A 24,903-nucleotide genomic window follows, 5' to 3' on the forward strand; every position below is an offset into this window, starting at 1 on the left:
TGCGTGAGAGGATGCACGTCTTTCGTTGCTACGCATTCATGAGACGCGCTTTCTGTGACAGCAAGAATAAGGAATGCGTGATGAGATTTTTCATCTGCATATCACGTCAATCATATCATTGTCACAATGCGATCAGCTGGTCGGGACAGAGAAGAGCTGCGGGCTTACTCAGCTGTTACTCAGCTGCGGATGGGTTCGTAAGTAAAGTCACAGCTTACATTGATGACACAAGCAAAGATTAGGAGAAACGTGCAAAAGATCAAAGATGGCTATGTATGCAGCTCACTAATCTCAAAATGAGTGTATAATAAGTATATCATCATGTTGCTTGCTATGCAGTTACACATAGAGCAGTAATATTATTTTTATACAGAGATGGTACATAGCCAATTCAATTCTGTGAGTTAAACAATCCAAAATAAATCAAAACAGAAAATTTTTAGTGGCAAAAATGTAGGCTAATAGTTCATAAATGTATTCAGGAATTGAATTTGTTAGTTCAAGGTTTTAGTAGAAAAAGTTTAAGAGAAGGTTAAGATAAGAGTTACCTTCTGTTATAAAATAATGTAAAAAATAACTTTGCAGCAGTATGTTATTTATTATTTTTTCATTTTATATATATTTTATCTGTTATATTTTAATAAAGTGTTTAAAAAAGTGTAAACAAATTGTAAAAAAAAGTAGTAATAAACAACCTGCAGTTTAATGTTTGCATTTCTCCCTCACTGTACCGAAAATGAACCGAACCGTGGCTTCAAAACCGGGGTTCGCACCGAACCGTGATTTTTGCGTACCGTTACACCCCTAGTCTCTACACTTGCCACTCCATCATCAACATAAAAATCTCTGGTGATGAATTGTGCACCCAGTGGATGTGAAAGACTGTACTCATTAGCTATGTGTCTTAGGCCATAGTTCGCGCAACCAGGCGAAGACACTGCACCAAAAAGGTGTACTCTCATTCTGTAGTCTTGAGGTATTGAATGTGTGTCACCATTTGTCCACCATAAGAAGCGCAGATAATCACGGTCACGTTCTGGTACATGAAATTGATGGAACATTTTCTCAATATCGCATGTTACAGCGATAGGATGCTTTTTTAAACCTTAGGAGGACACCTGTGAGGTTGTTTATCATGTCGGGTCCAGTAAGCAGATGTTCATTGAGACTGGTGTTTTTATATTTCGCTGAACAATCAAACACGACACGTAATTTGTCTGGCTTTTTTGGGTGGTAAATGCCATGATGGGGTATATACCATTTTTCCCCATTAGTTCCATCATCATTCACGGTTTCTACATCACCTCTTTCAATGATGTCATTCATGTAAGTAATGTAGTCTGACTTGTATTTCTCCTCCTTAGAGAATTTTCTTCTCAAATGATTGAGTCTGACAATGGCAAGCTCTCTGTTGTCAGGTAAGAATGGTCTTTGTTTAAATGGAAGGGGCATTTCATAATGTCCTTGAGCGTTTTTGTTTATGCCTTCCCTGAGTTTATTTAGAAACATAATGTCTTCTTGTGAAACTGTTGCATTATCCGTAGTGACATCCTTAAAATCTGATTCAAGAACATGAATTGCCTCTAAAGGCGTCAAAGTTGGCATCTCCTTCGTGGTTATTCTGTGACAAAGACTGATTGTGGATTCACGAAATCCTGGTGTGGAGCAACCTATAATACTCCATTCTAGGTCAGTTAGAATGGCGTAAGGCTCATCATCTTTACCCAGTATGACTTTCCTAGGAGCTAGTACTCTAGGACAGTTATAGCCAATAAGCAAGCCCACTTCACAACTAAGAAGAGGTGGTAGTTCGTTTGTGATTGGCTTGAAATGATTCCAGTTCTTTGCCGTTTCCTGTGTCGGTATGTGGTCACGATTTATAGGAATGCACTCTTTCGTGTATGCAGGAGGAAGATCGATATGCACTGAAGAATTGTACCCTCTCACTCGAAGATCAGATACTCTCTTGCTCTTTATGACCATATTGTCTCCCAGCATAGTGGTAAGCTTGAGTTTTACTGGGTGAGTATCTACTTGTAACTCATTACTCACTGCTTCATCAATAAAACTGGTGTCACTTTGAGTGTCTAACAAAGCATATACAAGTTGTTCTTTAGATGGATTTTTACAAGATGACACCCATACTGGTACAATCATTGAAGAAGTGATTGATTGACCTTCACTTGTGACATTAAGTGACATGGCATTAGTAGTTTCTCTTTCCTGTGCATACACATCTCTCACCATGGGCAGTGATCTTTCTCTGTTTGCATTAGTCACATAATTGTAATCATGAAGACATGTGGGATGTCGCAATTTACATACATCACATGTGTGACGACGACGACACTCCTTTGCACTATGTCCTGGTTTTATACAGCCGTAACACAGTTTATTGTCTTTGACATAGACCCTTCTGTCTTTCAGAGACATCTCCATGAATTTTGGACATTTGCAAAGCTGATGATTATCATCCTGACACAACATGCATGCAGCTCTTGACTGTCCTTTAACTGTGAGTGTTTTTTCATTATTTACAGAGGACTGAGTATGGAAAACAACTGCTTTATTTCTTCTCGTTTCCTTTGACATTACCTTTTCAGAAGGCAGTTCACGTGAATGAAGAGCATGTAGAGAAGTGATGGGATTACATACAATTTCTGCCTCAGTAGACATAAACTCAGCAAAATCTTTAAAGCTTGGAAAATCTTTACCTTCCATGAGGGAAACTGTAACCTGACGGTTCCACCTGGATGCTATCCAGTCAGGAAGTTTTTGTACCAGCTTTTGGTTTTCCTCGCAGTTGTTTAATATTTCCAGGCCTTTGACATGAGGTACAGCATGAAGACAGGCATTTAGGAAATCTGAAAAGGTCCTTAATCCTTCTGCATCTTTAGATCGTATTTTAGGCCATGTTGAAAGCTTCTCCCTAAAAGCTCTTTGAATTATGAAAGGCTGGCCGAATCTCTGGTTTAGTTTGTTCCACGCTTCTTTGTAAGCCGCCTCATCACTTCGATAAAAAGTGCCCTCTAGATATTTGTGTGCTGGTCCACTCACATATTTTTTCAAATAATAGAGTTTATCAGCTGTGGAGATACTGTTTTTGTCTATGAGTGACATAAATGAGGATTTCCATTCCACAAACTGAATTGGGTCTCCATTAAACACTGTAGGCTCAGGTATGGGAAGTCTATTTATTGCTATGCTGTCCTGAACTGCTTGTGCAAGTTGAGTCACTTCACTAAGATGTGCTGATTGAACAACATTCTCTTGTTGATGTGTCACTGAAGAGAGTAAGTTTCTCTGACTTTCATGTTCATTCAGGATTGACTGACTATTTATCTCTTGTTTTACTTCATCATCATATGAATTTACTTTGGCACGAGCAACCTTTAAATCCTTTTCCATCCGTAATCTTTCTATTTCAAACCTATGAGTTTCCTCTTCTATCCTTAGTTGCTCTTCTAGACATCTTATTTTTTCCTTTTGTTGCCTTTCAAGTTGCATTATTTTATATTCAGTCTCCTTAGCAACCAGCTCTGCTACAGCATCTGCTCGTTTGTCTGTTGTACAAGATGATCCAGAATGGCTGCTGATACCTTTTGAAGCAGTTGAGCCATATACAGAACGAGCGTAACTATGTGCTAAAAGTTCGCGAAGACGGCCTCTTTCTCGGTCTTCATCAAACTCACCATCAACTGTTGCCAATCTTTCCAAAATAACTTTCATGATATCTTTGGTAACAGCCTCACATGCATCAATTTTACGTCTTAAATCAGCAGCAGGTGTAATATGCTTCCTTATTTCACTAAAGATTTTCATGATGCAGTTCATTTTATCCTCCAGAGAGTCTGCAATTTCTGCTAACTGTTTTTCTGAAATGTCTGATTTTAAGTCATGTCTTGCTTTGCGTGCTTGTAATTTCCATTCTTCATACATATTGATTAATCTTTTCTCTTTCTTACTGCATTCCTCCTTTCTATATGAAAGTATTTTTTCTGTGGGAACATGATGACGTTCTGAACGTCGAGGGAGCTCTGCACTATCTTGCACTTCACTTTGTTGCTCAGATTCATTTTTATCTTTACCTTTAACAGCTCCTTCTGCATCCATCTCTCTTTTACCTTCCGTTTCTGTTTGAGATGTGCCTTTAAACCGTTGTTTTTCCGTGTCCGTTTCCATAATGAGCTTACTTTTATGCCTTTTAAACTCCGTTAACCATTACACCGGTTCCGCGTGGCTGCGTTCCGTTTACCGTCGTCTTTTGAGAAGCACGTGCAGCGGCGTCAGAAACAGCGAGGGTGAAGCTCTTACTGTAGCGGACCCCATCCTAATAATGGCCAAACTTTACTGATGGTCTTTATGTAGTTTTTATTATGCCTTGATAACTCCAACAGATCCACCGTAAGAGCTAACAGACAAGTAGAAAATGCGTATCAGCCTCCACATTCATTAACACTTTAACTGCATCATCGTGAAAAATATAACACAGCATTTACTTAAATTAACAGTTTAGATATATAAACATACACACCTTATGCCCTTTAGGGGGGTGCTAACAAAATATAAACTTAAGGAGCTGATGAACCGTAATGCCGATATGACTTTCACAACCGTGACTGCCATGGATGCTGCCGCTTTTCAAAATAAAAGTCCCACCAAACCGGAACATTATAATATAGCTCTAAAAACTCAAAAAATGTCAAATTATCATTCAAACAAATTAAATACAAAACAAGGAAAACATTTAAATGTGTCTGCTACAGAGAGACTTCAACAGGTTAGGCTAAGATCCGAATGCAATACAATGTTTATTCGTTTAAGACGTACAGTAACCAAATGTTTAGTATGAAAATCACCAAGACAGCTATTTTGACATATGAGCATTTGTCCGTTTAAACCAAAAAGACGCGAAGTTGCGAGCATGAAGGCGTAAGCTCTTGCTGTGCACGCGCTTTATCAGATATGCGCAACGCTCTTTCAAGTTCAATGTGGCAATCCAGTCGAATTAACAATCATACAGTAGCCTATAAATATCACATCAAGAATGAAAACATGGTGCTGGGTTTTGTTGTAAACAGAATTGGCAATCTTAGACTTTATTAAGTCCACGAGAAAATTACCACACTTCCAGCATACGGTGAAATCATGTAGTATTAGCATTAGTGAAGTACGACTTCACTTACATCATTTTAAAGAGATTCAAATTATACATGACATTTATCTTCTGATGGTATGAAAAGTATTCGTTAAGTTACAGTAATTTTTCTGACGTGTTTTTGAAAAGACATCACGATGGAGAGATAACAGAACACGCAGTATGTATATTTTCTTAATTTTGTGAAAAGCACAACATTCAGCTTTTATAGAATTACAAAAAATGACACCTTAACGTTTTAAATGATGTATAAATTATATCTGCATGTCCAAAATCAGCAGAGTAATCCAAGTCTCTTTGCGCAGTGATTGAAAAATAAAGAGTTTGCGCCGCGACCGCAGGGAGGGTTAATATTCATAATGTTTTTAACAATGTGCTGCACTGCCGATAAACATAGCGATTAAGTGAAAGTAGCGCATTAAATTTGGGGTGGCACACGGGGTGGCCAGTGACCTGTCAAGGGTGTCCAGTGCCACCCTGGACACCCCTCTGGCTCCGCCACTGACAGACAGTCAGTCAGACAGACAGACAGACAGACAGACAGTCAGACAGCTTTTAAGACTTCCTTTAGCATTCTCATGTATTGAAGATGAGTCATTTGTTATTTATTAGTCTCTCAGTTGTCTGGCGCCCTCTACTGAGCAACTTAAACTTGAACTGAAGCAGAAATACATTTGATGAGGAGTGAGCACCTATAGCAACAACTTAAAACAGCAATTGGGAGTATACAGTCTACATATTCTGGTGACATGCATACACATGTGCTGTTTTTATGATGTGGTGAGACAGTCAGATGACCAGCATGAGTTTCTCACTGCAGATGAAACCGAGTCTTGTGTATTCTGTACTGGATTTATTTGGTAATCTGTTTTACTAAACAATGCAGCAGCACAACTAAACACATTCACGTGACTGAGAGATGATCTGATAATAACACGAGTGTTTATGTACGTAATTATTCAGATCAAAGCAGCAACATGAGGATTATTCAGATTCAGCTCTGTAAGTTTATTACGTGTTAAATATTTGTTTCATGTTCATTGTTTAATGCATTGTTAATATTTGTGGCAGATGTTTTAGATTTTAATCAGTCCATATGTTATTATAGTAAATGTGTGTTTTTCTTGTTTCTTATCTTATAGATGTGTTAATTTTGTGTCAAGCTGCAGTGTCTTTAGATCAACTCACAGATTTGGGACAAAATGTGTCTATAAACTGTGATCTGGACTCAAATGAAGTTTATTGGATTTTAATGAAACAATCATCATATATAATATTACTGTAAATGAGTTAGGAGTTTATTACTGTATGAACACAGATACACCTCCAAAACTCAGTACCAGCACAAGACTGCACATCATTGGTAAGTACATTTTCAGTTATGTAAATATATTAATGTAGACTGACAATAACAGCGACTGCTAAACTCTACAAACTTTATTTACAGAACCGACTCAACTGAGTGAATTCAGTACAACAATCACACAACATCCAACAATACAACAGAGCAACAATCAGATAACTGTAACTGAGCAAAATTTAACACAATGCACAACTTTCATCCTCATTTCTGTTCTGCTGAATGTCTTTCTGATCACTACAGGTGATTTTTTAGCTATTCAATACAGTCATGTGATTTTAAAACTAATGATGTTGTCTTTTCAGAGGTAATTGTGTAAAATCTTTTTTAACAAGATGCCTTTTAATTATATTTAAATAAAAAATATTCATAAGGGGCTAATTGATAACTTTAGTAAAATAGTTGACTTGAAAACATAAAACTTTCTGTTTAAAAAAGAACATAATTTTCCTGGTTAATTTACTGTATAAGTATTATGTGTGCATTGTTTATTATCTTAAAATGTGATAACAGGTCTGGTGGCAGCTGTTTGTGCTGTTAATAATAGTTGTTGGTTCAGATCTGGAAACAGTTCGGGACAAATTTATAAAACTGATTTTATAAAACAGCAACAACATCAAGACCCAAACCAACAACAGGTAAGACTATTAACTAGCATTACTTATATTCATAAGTACAAACAAACCACAGTAAACTACTGGTTGGAATACAGTGTAAAACATAAATTTAGTTTAAGGCACAATTATTGTTTAAATGTTAATATTGAATCTCCTGTTGATCTTTCAGTATGTGACGGTGGTTTACCAAGCGGTGTAAAAACTCAACCAAACCACGACAGCACGGACGCCAAAAACATAAACAAACGAATAATCTTGATTTATATACACTTACATTAAATAACAAGTATGAATTATATAACCTAACTTAACTAGAAAATATCTTGATTTCTCTCTGAAACTAACCCTCAACTAACCACACACTAAACTCACAATACATTAACCAGATTCAATTTTAGTCTTTTTGTCACAAAAGAATAAACTTTAAACCTTTTTGTTGTTGGTTATTGGTAGTTTTGTATAGTTCAAGCAATTATGTAGTATTGTTTACAGTTTATTTTTTGTACAAAAGAGTAAAATTAATGTTTATTTCAATAAAAAAGGAAACTCAAAATGAACATTGTTCTGTGTTTCTAATATACTGTTTTTTGTATTTTTTGTACTTTTAATTGTAACAGCAAATTATACATTTTGTATTTTTGTTTTTAGCAACAAAACTCAACATGTTTAACCAAACCCAGAGATGTTTTCCACTGGTTTGGTGACTTTAAAACTACTAAAAGAGTCTCACCTTTAACAAGACCGGTGGTTTAACCTTGAACCTAGTTTGGTGTTTTGCTGAAATTTTTTAACGTGTTTGTAAAACAGCACTCATGGTTTTCTAAACCTCAAATGAAAACAGGGCAGTATTTCAGTATTGCTGCTGTGGTTTAAACTTTGTCTTATACTTCATGAAGAGATGTTCATTGTTTGTATACTTCGACTTTAAGTGTCGCACATTTGTAACATATGAAATAAACCTTTATACTTGATAAGTTTGTATTGCCTATTATTTTGTTTAATTGACAGAAAAACAGGCAGATACAAAGATTAAACCCAACAAAGAGTCGATGCAAAACATTCACATGAATAATTTAGTCATAGTTTATTTCTGTCATTTGTCTTCAGTGGTTTTCTGTTGAATATCAACACCTGATCTTTATTTAAACACCCACAACATCGAGTCCAACCATCAAGTTGCTGTTGTCAATCAACAATTAAAAACAAAAGACATCACAACCTCAATAGCAGTTACCACAGTAAATCATGGTAGATTTCACAAAGATGATTTATTCATGATATATGACTTTATAAGGAACATTATCTGATAACATTGATACTTTATTAAACATTATAAGAAATGAAACCGGTAGAAGAGCAGAGGTTCAGTTGACTCGAGTGTCTTCAGACTCCTCACATGTTGAAAATCTCACTGCAGTGTACTGAACATACAGCAATATAAACATTTAAAATAATTACATTATACAAGTTTAACACTGTGGTTTATTTTATAATAGTCTTACAGATATCAAGTAATCAAAACACTTAAATTATTAACATATTTATATATATATATATATATATATATATATATATATATATATATATATATATATATATATATATATATATATATATATATATATATATATATATATATATATATATAAATATATTAAGATAATTTACCTTTCATAAAAGTTGTCTTTAAAAGTTTTTTAATCCACTTTAAATGTTGACTAAGTTCTCTGAAGGAAAATTCTGTCTACAGTGACACACACTTTCATCCAGGTTGATTATGAATTATAAAATAATTAACTTTCCAATTAACTATAAAGGCATGACGCACTTTAACTTAACCACTTTAAAGCATCATGTCTTGTTCCACTAGAGGGCGACACACAACATAGACTAATGAAGCATTCACACAACACATGAGAAACACAGAAGCCACCCCACACTAATTTACACTGGTTGTTATTCACAGAAATTAATTTTAAATGGTATTTTCATTGTAAGTATGCAAATAAGTACAGTAAATTTGTGTAGTTTTAATGGTAATATATATTTTATTATTTACAAAATGTGTTCCTTATAGTACAAGTAGCAGTATACAGGGTTCCCACACCTTAGCTAACTTCAAATTCAAGGACTTTTCAGGTCCAATACCTTCAAATTCAAGGACTAAATGCGGGAACACATTTCAAGTGCGAGCAAGGTTACATCGTGTTACCTTACCTTTTAAGATACATTGTTACAGTTCCCTTTGAGGGAACTCACGCTGCGTCACTACGGTGACATTTTGGATACGTCTCCAGTGGTAAGTGCATTTGAATGTTTATATCAAATACAACTAATGGTGAGGCTTAACAACAAAGACAGGGGGCAGAAAGTATGGCAAGGGAGACGCAGCATCTCGTTCCCTTCTCAGGGAACAACAGTTAAATGTGTAACCCGAGACGTTTTCATGTGTCAAACACAACTATGCAAAAAAGCATTTTGGTATGAATCAACATTTGCATAAAGAAGATATAAGCATTAAAGCGAACAATTTAGCACGTGTGCTTAAAAAGTCCAGCATTTTAATGATATTATCCTACACTACACAGGGAATAATATGGATTTTTATACTGAATTCTAGTTTTAACTTGCAACAGATATGCCAGAAAAGGAGATCATCCCTCAGCAGGAAGGGTTGCAAAGCAGAAATACACCAGGGATTGAGTACAGATAAACAACATCCACAGAATAACAGGAACTACTGATACATTAGGATAAGCCGCGTGAAGAATGTTGTTTGTTCTCCAGACTTCGGTCACCATCTACTCCCATTGCATTCAGAAAACCTTTCAAGCTTAAAAATTAAGTTTTAAATGAAGAATTCAGATCCATTACACACTTAAAAGTACAAACTGCCTAAGGAAGATAATGTGCACTGAAAGAGATGAAACACTTTTAACCCTCTTGTTAAATTTTAGCATCACTTTTAATGTTTGGGGTTAAATTGACCCTACTATGCTAAATAACTTAATTTAAAATAAAATTGTAGGAAAAAACATAACTTTTTTATTTTTTATGTACATAAATTGTTTATTTAATAGATTCAATTCTATGAAAACTTAACTTTTGTATTGTAGCACATACATTTAGTGTATATTTAGCAGAGGTGGGAGTAAGTCTCAAGTCTTAACCTTCAACTCTCAAGCAAGTCCGAGTCAATCTTTGTCAGAATCAAGTCAAGTCACTGCTTTATGGCAAGCAATTCAAGTCAAGTCGCAGCTTGGGTCAAGCAAGTCACTGGCAAGTCATACAAGTGTTTAATGATTTAAAATGTATATATTAAACACTGTTAAATCTACAGTAGTTATGGACTGTGAGTTTTTTATTTGCAACAAAAAATTATTATATGCATTTCTATTTAAAAGGTGTCCACACAAAATCTAAAAAGAAATAAAAATCAAAACTTCAATGCCTAATATGTAAATGTAACTAAAATTAGGCCAACATAAAAGCATTAAAAGTGTTTAGGTACAACTGTGTCAATATACTGTATGAAATGCAAAGTTAGTGTATTGGCTGAATTACTGTTTGACTGTCTACATTTTGTATAAGTATTCGGTCTCAAAGCCTAATAAACAGTATACCTGTTAAAGTCATTAAATGTTAATTAAATGACTGGTCCTGACTGTAACTTCGTAAAAAAGATTAATCCATATTTACTTTATTACTAAATTACTTATTTTGCCCAAAAATTCTTAATGAGCTCTGCTATTTGAAGTAAGTTTAAGGTTTATTATGATTTCCTGAACAACTTTTACTAAAGTTACTGCAGTTAACAAGAAGCCTTTTGCTTCATTAAAGGTGCAGTGTGTAATTTTTAGAAGGACCTCTTGACAGAAATGCAAAATAATATACAAAACTATAGTATCAGGGGTGAATAAAGACCTTTTCATAATGAACCGTTATGTTTTTATTACCTTAGAACGGGACGTTTTTATCTACATACCCTTACGTGGAAGTCGCCATTTTGTGCCACCATGTTTCTACAGAAGCCCTTAACGGACAAACTTTTTTTACTAAGTTGTCTGTCAATGACATTTTTTTTCCAGTGGCAGCTACCATAGCTTCTCTATGTGTTTCAAAAGCGAGGGGTGAGCAGTGGACTAAGCCGTTGGTTGCAATTCGCAACCTCACCACTAGATGCCGCTAAAATTTACACACTGCACCTTTAACAGACAGTCAATAAGATGTAAGAAGTTTAAAATTCAGCCATGTTTATATCTTACAGTTAGTATAATGCATGCATTTATTTATCTGAATTAAGAAAGACAGATGGATGTTTAGTTCAAATGACATTTGTGCTTTTATTTAAGTATTCAACTCCACAAATTATAAGCGTTTCTCTACATTTTGTATATTTACTCTAATGTTTATTTAAATTTAAATTCAGATATTTTTGAATTTATGAATTGCTTGCTTATTGTTCAAGCAAATACTTCTGACAATATAAACAACAAAAAATTAAATCATACACGAAAAGCCATTGATGTTGATGTTTAAGACAATAAGTTAATTTTATCCATATGTTTAATTGTCAGCTTGACTTCGGTTATGCTATCTTGATATTCTTCAGAAGCTGGCCTGAAATCCTCTAAAGCATCGTCATACTCTTTAAGAGCTTGCTTAAGCCGATCACGCTCAATACTCCCTAGAATGCCCTGAAAGATCATATCGATCCCCATGAATAGCACCCCAAAGACAACACAGCCTAATAACCCAGTGGCAATGACCCCACATGTGCCTGTTATGCCTGCCAGAATCGCCACGTTTTTAAATAACCAACCGACCAGAAAAGGGGCTGCAAAGCCTGCAAAACCACATTGAATTCCACGAAGAACTCCTGAAACTTTTGCACGTTCAGGAATAGACAGATCTTTTGTCTTCAGTTTCTCATATAAGTCAGGTTCCAGCATCTTTATCAGCTCCTTGTCAATCTTCTCTAGCTGAGCCTGGATCTCACGGACGCGTTGAATTAATACATCGCAGTTGGCCTTTACAGTAGCGCTCTTATTCAGGGTGATTGGACTGAAGCGCAATCCCAAGTGTTCCTTTAGAACATCAATGAGTTGGTTGGTGGCCCTGAAGTTGTTCTTCATCAGTTCTGCTATCTCTTGACTTTTGCGGATAAGCGTCTCCCTCATTTTAGGATTTTCAGGGTAGAAGATATCAGCCCAATTCATTGTGCTTTGTGTCTGAGTCTTGAATAAAAGAGAGATAATGAATTAAGGATAACAGTGTAACAGGTGATTCTGTTTAAAAAAAAAAATCAAAATCAATTTTTGATGAGCCATTATAATTTTTTTTTTTTTCATTTACTCTTGATGCTGCATGACAGGAATAACAAGTCTACAGTCAAATAATTTTTTTTGAAGCATGTGCTGTACTGTAGATGGAGATTGTGAGTACACAGGAAAGCCGTTTGTAGTCTGGGTAATTGTATATAGCAAGGGAGAGAGTCTGTACACCTTCTTGGAGAGCAGACAAAGCCTGCATCTGAAATTGCAGTACATACTGAATTAGATGAAGTACCTACTCATTGATTGTTAAAACAGTAGTATGAATATGGATAGTATGAATGAATTCGGACGTACTACATCTGCATCAGTCTACAAAGTGACTGGCTGTGTCCGCATACTTTCTTATTATATAGTAGGAGAGGCAAGTAGTTTGTCCAAATTCATAGTATTCGAAAAACAGTAGACAAAAATTACCTGGATGACCTACCAGGAGAGGAGTTATTCAACGAAAAAAAGACGGAGGGACGTAGTTTTATTCAAAAATGCCCGAAAGCAGTAAAGTGCCTCTATTCAAATGCAAATACATATATTAAACAGCTGTCCCTTGTGGTTAAATTGCACTTGTTTAACATCATCATAACTTGTTGTTATGAAGACGTATGTCACGTGATCTATCAACATGTCTGGTCAAAAGGAAGTAGATTTTTTTGCATGCACTTAGAGGGTTTTGCAGTCAAATTTGTTAAATGACAAAAGTGACATAAATGTATACAGTATATATGAACTTGTCAACTTGATTAGCAAAAGAAAGAAAAAAGAAACAAGTTTAGGTTCACTAAATATCAAAACCTTATCATTAAGGGAACTCAAAAATCTTACTGCATGACGTTGCTTTATATATTTTTGTTTTCTCAACTATTTATTTGTCACAGTTGAGGTTTGTGTTCAGTGCTGAATGCATTATGCTGCATTAGAGTAAATTTACAACAAACTGTTCAAACAATTCACTGATCTTGGAAAATAAAATATTGTCTTAAACAAAAAACTTGTATATGCCTTTTGCTATTTACAGTTGTAAATCTGTGCAACAATGTTAATGTGCAACATTTAACACTTACACAATCATTTAACTATTAAATGTACTGTATTAACCTGTAAGAAGTAATTGAAATAAATGAAATGAAATAAAAGTTAATTGTTCTTGCTCACCTGGGTTTATTCTAAAGAACTGAAGATTGTGCTGTTGGTGATTCAGATCTCAGTCTCTAACACACTTCTAATGTTTATTCATTCAACTTAAATGTTGGACTGGACAGGAATGAAACCGTTACATTTTTATACTGCACTGTGTTACTTTCACTTTTAATGCGACGATCCTAACTGCACACAAAAAATCCCCAGGGACAGGGAGGGGGCTCATGTTCTGGCTGGGTTTGTTTAAAGATTGTTTACTGCTGAATTGTTTATCTACTTCAGTGAAGAACTTCCTGTATGTAATTTATAAAAAGACTGAGATCCTGATGTGGTCTTTACGGGATCACGCTGCATTTACAGGAAATTAAGACTGACAGTGATTTGGGGGTTTGGATTAAATTTAACTTGATTTAGCACATTCCTGCACCTTACAGTCGATAACATGAACTATCGCAGAATACGAAAAAAATGAGTTAACCAGTTTATAGGTTAATAGTTATGTTCATAATAATAGCAGTGGCACACCTGTAAGAAGTAATTGCAGGTAACTTGCTAAACCACTGTTATTCGTAGTAGTAATATTTCTGCATTGGAAATGATCTACTTACAGATGTAGTAGTGTAATAGAAAAACAATAGACCCATCTGAAATGATATCCACACTACTTGTTCTGAGTTATAGACTCATTTATTGAAAGTGACATGATCAAAATAATAGCAGTGTGAAGTTTAATTGGAAAATGAGTTCATTATGTGAAAAAAACATCTCTTTTTGTCCTTTATTAGGAAAGAGTGGAAGCAAATATTTCACCCATTGTTATAAAATATATCTGCTGCTGAATTTCTAAGTAAAATGGACCATTCTCAGAGGAACAATGCAATTTTATTAAAAAGTTGATTTGAGAGGGGAAAACGTATAAAGAAATGCAGCAAAGTTTATGATGCTCAGCTTTAAATGATCTCAAATGCTTTAAAATGGCAACAAAAGCTCAAAGCACATGGAAAAAAACAAGCAACTACGGTTAATACAGATTGAAAAATAGTCAGGAACGCAAAGATTCAGCCTTTCATCACATCAAAGATGATCTAAAATGATCTGTAAGTACTATAACAGTCAGAAGACATCTGATTGAAGCTAAGCTGTTGCAAGAAGCCCCCATTAAGCACCATTGTTTAAATAAAGTCATGAGCAGAATCACATCAACTGACCCAAAGAAAAATGACGTGACATTTTGTGTCCTGAGCCACAGTACACTGTAAAGACAGTTGAACATGGTGGTGCAAAAATCATGGTATTGGGATGTTTTTCATACTACCGTGTTGGGCCTATTTATTGTACACAAGATAAAATGTATCAGTTTGAATACATCAGAATACCTGAAGAGATTATTTTGCCCTTTGCCAAAGAGGAAATGCCCCTAAAATGGGTGTTTCAAGACAACAACCCCAAAAACACAGCAAGAGGGCAAAATACCTGTTTCTGGGTGACAGAAGTTGGTTGACTTCATTTGACACAGATGTGCAGCAGATATCAACTACAATGGTAATGCAACTAAATAGTTACTCACTAAAAACAGTTGGGTTAAAAATAACCCAATAAATAACCCAATGGTGGGTTACTATAGCACCGACCCATTGTTGGGTTATTTTAACCCAATGCATTGGGTAGAAAGTTTTACCCAATTAGTTGGGTTATTTTTGCAATGCTGTTTTAACCCCATTATTATTATTATTATTATTATTATTATTACTATTATTATTTAATATTTATTACTATTATTTGCTTTATAAATAAATAATACAAAACTTACAAATACATTTATTTCCATTTAGTCATTTGCACCTGCACTTAAATGTATAAATACATACATGTATAGAAGCATAAATACATACATACACACATAGATATATACATACATAAATATACAAAAACATATAAGAACAGAACAAATACTCCATCTTATCCAAGTAAAAACTGCTTAAAAGGATAGTTCACACATTTGTCATCATTTTCATCCTCTCACCTGTATAAAAGTCTTAATTTGATGACCACAAAGGAAGATATTTCAAAGAATGTTTGAAATCAAACTGATCATGAGCCCCATTCCCTTTCATAGTATTCTTTTTTCCTACTATGACAGTCAATGGGGCTCATGATCTGCTTGGTTTCAAACATTCCTTTGTGGTCATCAGAACAAAGAAATGTATACAGGTTTGTAACAACAGGAGAGGAAGAAAATTATGACATAATTTTTATTTTGGGGGGAACTATCCCTTTAAGCAGGTGACAGTGTGTTAAGGAAACATCACCTGGTACAAAATGTATTGTGTGTTACAGAAACTACCTAACAGTAGTGAAAGGCTTGGGAATATTAAAGCATGTGTCAACTGCTGGTCTTGCTCCAGGGCCATGCCTCCCCACAATAACAAAGACTTGTGATTAGTCGAATTCATCCCATAGCAGGACATGGGGTCTTCGTCATACCTCCTCCTCCAAATACTGAATTATGTTTGTTTTCTGACCTTAAGACAGAATTTTCACAATGTAAATATGCACACATAAACAGGATAAAAAAAACAAGTGTCATAAATGATACTTACAGGTTGAAAATTATTAAATGTTTGCTTTGGCTCTTGCTACTGAAGGAAGGCTGAACCATCTTGCTGGCCATTTTGTAGGGTTTTTAATGCAACATCTCCAAGAATGTCTACATTTAAAGAAAAGAATAATGTATTAAATCTCAAAGCAAACACATCTGGCACGCTGAATAAATACTTTGACAGTAGATGGCGCTGAATTGCAAATTCAACCGTTACCGGGGTAACCGTAAACAGACGTGCAGGATTAAACAGCGCTTTATCAGGGGTTCCCTTTCGAGAACGGTCTCTCGACATTGCGTCAGTAGCTGACGCTATGGGAGAGGTCTAGGAGGACCTCTCCCATAGCGTCAGCTACTGACGCAATGTCTCGTTCCCGTTTCTCAGGGAACCGAGGTTACGATAGTAACCGAGACGTTATACTGAGGTAAAACGACAATAAAATGCCATCGAGTCATTTCTTAATACATTTCCATTCAGAAGCACATTTATATTACAGCTCTGTTTCTATAACAGACCGGCTAAAAAAATATTTGGAGCAAAAAACAGCCGTTTGCATCCCTTACAAAAGTTCAAAACGGTTTTTACTACACTTTAAACAAAAAAGCATTGTCTGTTAGAAGCCATGGTTAAAGCAATATGGCAATCAATACGCCATGAAACTAACGTTATACTACTAAAAAAAAGACATGATTCATTTTCGTAAGGGGTCATGCTGTTGGTGCTGTTTAGTATTAAAATAATTTGCGATGTTTTTCTACCTTTATGATGGCTTAAAAACGCGTGTTAAAAACTCTAAAAACCCAACGGTTTTTAGAGTGTACAATTCAATAGTTTAAAGTGAAGTTAAATCTTTAAAAAAAAACAGTTTTAAGTGTCTACAGAGAAAAATGTTGACACTGCTATTTTTTAACAGCTTAATATTAATTTTATTTGCTTCCCTTTAAAAGAACAAGACAGACTTGTAAATTGTGTTAATGCTTTGATTTGTAATTGAATGTGTAATGTTTTCAATACATTTGAAATATGGAAATAAACTCAGGAAAGGTATTTCTGGTATAGCTTAAAAGTGGTTTAAATCTTATCTTTCAGAACGCTTCCAGTTTGTCTATTCTGGAACAAATAAATCTCAGACTGTTCATTTACGGCAAGGTGTACCCCAGGGGTCGGTGTTGGGTCCTACTCTCTTCAGTATCTATATGTTGCCTCTTGGGCAGATTATTTAGAAATATAGTCTAGGATATTTCATTGTAAATACATCAGCATTTACAATTTTATCAGCTTGCTTATTGGAAATACAGGTCAGGATGAAACAGAAATTCCTACAATTAAACGGTTCAAAAACTGAAATTCTCTTGATTGGCAGTTCAACTACTGTAAATAAATGTAATAACTTTAGATTTACTGTGGATAGGTGCCTGATTCCTCCTTCTGCACAGGTCTGTAATCTGACTCTTGATGCACAATTGACTTTTAACACTCATTTTTAGAATGTCACTAAAGGAGCTTTTGTCACGGCCAAGGGGCTGGCGTTACTATACTAAGCCACGCCCCTTCTCAACTTCCACCTCGAGGAGGTCCCCAAAGCCAACCCAATGACCAGACAACACGAGAACAGGTAAGTAATAAAACAATCTTTATTAAATATTTAAAAGGTAGTAGGGAAAATGGGGAAGGGAAGTTAAAACTAATATCGGGCTCTGCACTCCAGGTAGGCCTCAGCCGGGGGTAACGGGAAGCAAGGGGCCAACGGGGTCCAGGACGTGGGACTCAGGCTCCGGCCTGGCCTTGGTAATCCGTGGCGCGCTCCTTCTTCCTCCTGGAGGCAGAATCAGAACCAGTATGAGTGTGGGGGATTATGATATTGGTCGCGTACCTGAATCTTCCTCGGGGAGGCTCTCCCTTGTAGTTACACACTTCTCGTCGGGTTACTCACTACTCCTTTCCTTCTCTCCACAGGTATCGACTTGGACACCGAAGCACCGTTAGCTTGCTTTGAGATGGCTCTCACCTTTTAACTGGACTAGCGTACCGCAAGTACAGGTTTGGCTCGGCTTCTCCTCAGAATATTCACTCTTTCTCCTCTTCTCTTCACAGGTATCGACTTGGACACAAAGCACAGTTAATTTGCTTTACGATGGCTCTCACCTCTTGGCTGGACTCAGCGTACCGTAAGTACAGGTTTCACTCTGTTTCTCCTCAGAGTAATCACTCTCTCTCCTCTTCTCACCACAGGTCTCAACTTGGACACAGAAACACAGTTAATTTGCTTTGCGATGGCTCTCACCTCTTGGCTGGACTCAGCGTACCGTAAGTACAGGTTTCACTCTGTTTCTCCTCAGAATAATCACTCTCTCTCCTCTTCTCTCCACAGGTCTCAACTTGGACACAGAAACACAGTTAATTTGCTTTGCGATGGCTCTCACCTCTTGGCTGGACTCAACGTACCGTAAGTACAGGTTTCACTCTGTTTCTCCTCAGAATAATCACGCTCTCTCCTCTTCTCTCCACAGGTCTCAACTTGGACACAGAAACACAGTGGCGGACTCGCAGCAGTCGGCGCGACGTGTGCTGGGGTAAGTGATTCCTAAGTAGTGTCGGGGGCGAACCCTCACGACCAGTAGGTGGTAGCAGAGGGGCGGAAATCCCAACGTCTCACTGGGCCGAGCGCTGCCCTTTCCTCGTCGCGTCAGGTGTTCGAATTCTGGACAGGGGCGCCCCCTTGTAGAGGCCACGGGACGAAGGGATTACGTCACCTCTCTCTCTGCAACAACAACGTTTATGCATTGGAAAGCATCAACAAGAATAGCCCCAAATCGTACTCACACCTCTGCTGCTTCTTCAGCTCTCCACCACCGCTCTTCCCATCCGCCCAATGGCTAGGCCGGGGAAAGACTCGTTTTCTGGGCACCGTATTATTTCTGGAAGCCCGAAGCACGCTCACAACATATGCTGTACTGTACTAGCTACGCCAGCAGCCTCTTTGCCTTCTCTTGACGAAGTGTGTGAAGGCGGGGGTAAATCTGACAACACACACACAGCCAAACACAGCAACCCACAGCAATAGACAGCACCACGTCAAAAATAAATGTATCCACAGCACAAAGGCTCACCCACCACTTCAAGTGTACAAAAAGGACGCCCGTCTTCTCTCACTTCGCTCAGTTCAGGCTTGGTGGTGGAAATATGTGGCCCAGCTAGTGATGTCGTTATTGTGTCTGCTACGGTAATACTTCCTCAGCTCACCCACGGGTATGAGGGGTAGGGCCGTCTTCCTCCTCCTGAAGGGAGTTAGCATAAACCAGGTCAATATCACAATCACTTTTAGCTTACTCTGGTACTCACAGCGTTGACGTTTTAAATATCCACTTTCACTTCGACACAATCCGTCCGATCTTCGTTCTCCTCATAACCTTTAAGATTCACGATGTCCCCACAATTGACTGTTCCAGCCTGGGAGAGAGAGAGAGTTAAACAGCTACAATACAGCGTACCAGCGGGCACAACACAGTGCTTACACACCCAAAAGGTTCTCCCGGACTGTGAATAAACTCAGCCTTAAGTACTGTCCTGTTTAGCGTGTCTTCCAATCGCCAACCGCTCCTCTTAACAAGGCACAGGTGCATCCAATTCGCCGATTTTCCCTCTTACGGCGCTACCGGAAGTCCGGTGTTCTTCCTTTCCGGTCCGGGCGGAAACCTTCCGGGCGGAACCAAACTTTCCCAACTTTGGTTCCGCCCCCCTAAAAGATCGTCACCTTGTGACACTTTTTATCATCTTTGGAATATTGCACGTATAAGACCATTTATTGCCATGCCTGATGCAGAAAAGCTCATCCATGCCTTTATAACATCTAGGCTTGATTATTGCAACTCTCTATTTGAAGGGTTACCTGCAAGTTTTATTAAGAGACTGCAATATGTGCAAAATTCAGCTGCTCGTGTTTTGACCTATACACCATCACGCTGCCATATTACCCCTGTGCTTTCTCAACTACACTGGCTTCTAGTTCAAGCATGCATTGATTTTAAAGTTCTTATCTTAACTTATAAAGCTGTACATGGGTTGGCTACAGATAATATTTGTAATTTGGTTACAGTATCTCTACCAACCCGGTCTCTCCGCTCCGCGTGTTCTCTAACTTTGCATCAGCCTCGCTACAAACTCAAAACTATGGGTGGGAGGTCGTTCTCTTGTGTTGTGTGCCTAAGCTGTGGAATTCTTTGCCTTTTTCTATTAGGAATGCTCTATTTTTTACTTGTTTTAAGAAATTACTTAAAACACATATTTCTAATGAATCTATTTTATAATCTAATAGCTGTTATTGTCATTGTTTAGTGTGTTGTAATTATGGGGTAGTGTTGTTTCTTTAATTGTTGTTGTAGCGCCTTGAGTGTAAGAAAGGCACAATACAAATAAAATGTATTATTATTTTTAATATTAATTTTAAAATGTTTGCACTTTATTCACTTTTATTAGAACACTGCTATTATTTTGAACATAACTGTACAATGATGGTTATACAGTATGATCAGTCATGATTCTGATAAACATGAAAATAGTCTGATTTTCATAATATGTCCCCTTTAAATAAAGTCTGCTTGTGTTCATCTAAGCCTGTGCCTGGGTTCTTTTACTTTAGATTCATAACATGATCACTGTCCATCACTTGCATAGATGAATCATGAATCACAGATTAAACTGAACAGTATGGAGTCTTTTAACGGTGCTACCTGATTCTTTTAAGACTGCTTAAAGGGATAGTCACCTAAAATAAAAAACTAATTCCATGAAAGTCAATAAGGGCCATCAACTATGTGCTTACGAATTATTATTTTTTTGGCCGACCTACTTAAAGCGGTAGGGTTTCCAAGCTTAGGCGGTCCGCCTGAACTGAAATGTGCTGCGGGAAACCCTGTATATATCTGTACCTAACTGGTCCATATTAGGACCGTTTTAAAGGGTACTGCCTCAGCCTGGAACCATTTTTTCATTTGACAGCACATTACTCCAGATAAAAAGACTTCACACACATTTACTGTACACAAGAAGTTTAATTTTCTTTTGTAGATTTGTGAGAGTGTTGTAAAATTAAGTTAAAAGCAGTGTAGCACATATTAAAAGTACATTTGCTATGTTTAACTCTTTTATTTACTCTCTAACTTTTTTAATTCTCTCCTACATCTTCTTGGATATGATCTTCACATAGGCTTCCACTTCACAAAGAATATCATTGTAGGAGTCACAGGGCGGCTTCAGAATAGAAAGGAGATCTTGCATTAACTGTATGCCTTCGTCAAGGTTCTTTTGATGGTTTTGCGATCCACACAGAAGCTTAGTGATTGTTTTACTGCTCTGCTCGAGATCTCCCAACAGGACGAATGATGAAACGGGCTGAGATTTAAGCAGTTCCACTGGAGGCATTACATTTGTCAGATTACTTCTGGCCAGCTGAACAGTGACTACAGGACAGAAGACATTCCCCAAGACACCCATTTTTTCATCTTGCAGGTCCTTTAACACTGTAGCCTTTTCTTCCAGTGACCCAACAGAGAAGGCAATCTTTTCATAAAGTGCAGGTTCAACGCTCTTCTGAACACGTTTGTCCTCCCTTTCACATAGGCCAAGGATTTGGCTCATAACCTGTCTAACCCTGACACAGTTCTGCTCAATACTTTCACTGTCATTCGCTGAGACTGCAGGTAAGTTGTTTTGATTCATCTGAGTATTGAGGATCGCCGACAGTCTGTTAGTGATGTTAAAGTATTTGTGTATGTAGTGGTGAAGGGATTGCGTAGATCTTATCAGTTCTTCTTTCAAATATTCATCTTCTTTGCCACAGAACCAAGACCGCATTCTGGTGGTTCCTGTTTATGAGAAGTAACGCACCTTTATTAAGCAAACAATTAACACGGTACATTTTTGTTAGTTCTTGTGTTCTTGGGAATTAAGTTATTTTTAACCCAATACTGGGTACTGTAAATATCCTACCCTATCTCACAAAATTTTGTAATATAGTAATGTAACTTTTTGATTCTTTTTTCATGATATTGTCATGAATTTCCACGTTTTTTCGTGATCGTATCACAAATTTCTGTTTACGTGTAATTGTCACGTATTGGTTACTCAACTGCTTTTTCCTATTTTCAAACCATTGTCGCTTCGGTTCAGGGTTAGATTTGGTGTTTGCGTTAGGATGTCACTTTAAGTATTGGTTTATACAATTTTTTTCTGAATTATTTTTTATATTTTCTGATTTTTAAACCATTGTCACCTGACGTTAGGTTAGTTGGGTTTGGATGTCATTTTATGTAAATCTAACCCTAAACCGAAACGACAATGGTAAGAAAATAGGACAAAACAATTGTGAAACCAATACGTGACAATTGCACACAGAAATTCGTGATACGATCACAAAAAAATTCGGAAATTCGTGAAAATATCATTAAAAAATAATCAAAAAGTTACGTGACTATATCACAAAATTTTGTACGACTGGGCTAAAATATCGGACAGAACAAGTGTTGGATTAATAAAGAAACCTGGGATGTAATGCAATGATGGTTTGTTTCAGCTCAAGGTGAGGTTAACAATAACCCGATATAGGTTTATTTATTACCCAACCAATATTTATATTTATTTATAGTGATTGGACTGAAGGACAAACCATTGTGAAAAGCCTCAACAATTTGGTTGGGAAAGGTTTGGGAGTTGCTTCTCATCCCTTCTTGAGACTCTTGACTTTCACGGACATTGTTCTCTCTTCTTTCAGACATTCTCCTTTAAAAGAGAGACAATAAAATAGGAATTTCAAGTAATAAAGGTAAATGTTTGAAAACAATAGCATACACTAAAAAAATGTTATGTTGAATTTACTTAATTTTTATTATGTCAAGGGGTTGCACAAAATAAATGTTTCTATTTCCAGATATATTTTTAAGTTGGTTGTACTTATATTTGTTAAGTTATTTCAGATTAATTATATTCAGAATTTTGCTAAACTATTTTGAGTATAATTTACTATTTTTTATGTTCAGTACACTGAATTAAATTATGTGCAACCAGAACAATTTAATGGTTTAATTTCTATATACTAAAATTAAGTTTAACCCAATAGTTTTCTATTCTCTTATTCTATCTTTACCTTCGTTAATATTCAAATGAAGCATAAAGCATTTTTTCAACTCTTACTTTATTAAGAGTTTTTTTTTATTATTTTCTCAATAATGTATTAATTTAGAAATACTTACATTTTTGTTTTGTTTTTACAATTTTCTTTTTAATAGAATTTACTAATTTTTTAAGTTAAATTTACTAAGGCACATAATCATTTTTCAGTGTACCCTTAAATATAAAATAATAATAAATGCAGAGATAACCATATGCGTCACAAAATTAGTATACAGTAGTGTGGATTTATAAATCAATCTCGTTGAGAGAACATTAAAACATGACATTGCTATAGAATGTAACATTCCTTTAATATTCGCATAAGTACAACCTGGAGGTTTTGAACATTTGCATAACATTAATAGGAGCTTTTAAGGAACATTCTTGGAACTTCATTTTGTTAGCTGGGAAAAACAAAGAAAGGTGCATATAAAATCACTGTTTTAAGCAATACATAAAAAACCTTAAGACCTTAAAATATTGTTCTTGCTCACCTGAGTTTGTTTTGAAGAACTGAAGATCTGTGGTGTATTTTGTGCTGTTTGTTATTCAGGTCTTTAACACACTGCTGATGTTCATTCATTCAGCTAAAGTGTTGGACTGGACACGAATAAAACCGTTACAGCTTTATATGGCACTATGTTACTTTCACTTTCATTGTGCTGCACCAAACTGTGTAATCAGCAGACTAAAATCTCCAAACTTTGGAGAGGGAGGAGGTTCTCGTCTTAATCAGTGATCTGCCAAAGTAATCCTCTGGGTATACAGGATATGTCACTGCTGTCTCTTTAAAGTGCAATGAGTTTATTCTTATAAAAAAAAAAAACATTTGTTACCTGCGCAGTGTGATTACCTATAACATTACACTGAATGTGACACTGAGCAACACACAAACATTCACTTTTATAAGTTTTCATTTACATTTAGTATAATTTCAATGCCTCATTAAGTTACAGCTAAAACTGTTTACTGTTAAATTGTTTACTTACTTTAGCAAACAACTCCTTGTATGTAAAAGGTATCTTAACTTATTACGAGAGGCTGCATTCACAGGAAATCCAGACAGAAAATGATTTGTCTTTAGATAAAAAAACACATTTTGCACCTTTCTGCCCCCTACAGTTCATAACATGAACTTTCAACAAATCAGAATACAATTAGGTAAGCTGTAACACATGGTTATTTTAAAAGTTTAAAGGTTAATACATTGGCTGTGCACAGACGTTTGGGGGGGGGGGCAGGTTGTCAAGTGAGAAAATACACCCCACTCCTCGATTTATTAAGAATAAAGTTAGATCTATATATCTATATGACATGTGACACTATAAATTTGTTACTAGTCTTTTCACTGCAGACCAAAAGCAGCATCTGAAGACTGAACATAGACTGTTTAATGCAGCAAGAGGGTCATGAATGCATTACGCACTTTCCTAAATGCATAAATAATATTTTAAGGTTAATGTTCAATCCAGTTACACAGTCTTACAGTGCAGTTTCATCAACAAAGGGGACACTGCAGACTGTGAGGGCA

At 36.3% G+C, this 24,903-nt stretch overlaps 1 protein-coding gene across 2 annotated transcripts in view; it reads right to left on the reverse strand.

The window, feature by feature from the left end:
* Positions 1–21,317: 21,317 nt before the first annotated feature.
* LOC135741095 (uncharacterized) overlaps positions 21,318–24,903 on the reverse strand; it is a 34,022-nt gene continuing 30,436 nt past the window's right edge. Inside the window, exons 1-3 of one of the 2 annotated variants that reach the window (XM_065259760.1) lie at positions 23,867–24,001; positions 22,870–22,982; positions 21,318–22,069 (exon numbers count right to left, since the gene is read on the reverse strand). In XM_065259760.1, the coding sequence (XP_065115832.1) occupies positions 21,381–22,069; positions 22,870–22,982; positions 23,867–23,955 (891 nt within the window). In that variant the 5' untranslated portion in view covers positions 23,956–24,001 and the 3' untranslated portion in view covers positions 21,318–21,380. Of the gene's footprint in view, positions 22,070–22,869; positions 22,983–23,866; positions 24,002–24,903 lie in introns of those variants that run through there. The other variant, XM_073813503.1, reaches the window with a different exon arrangement.

The sequence above is a fragment of the Paramisgurnus dabryanus genome, chromosome 24 (genome assembly GCF_030506205.2).
Source record: "Paramisgurnus dabryanus chromosome 24, PD_genome_1.1, whole genome shotgun sequence".
Lineage (NCBI taxonomy): Eukaryota > Metazoa > Chordata > Actinopteri > Cypriniformes > Cobitidae > Paramisgurnus > Paramisgurnus dabryanus.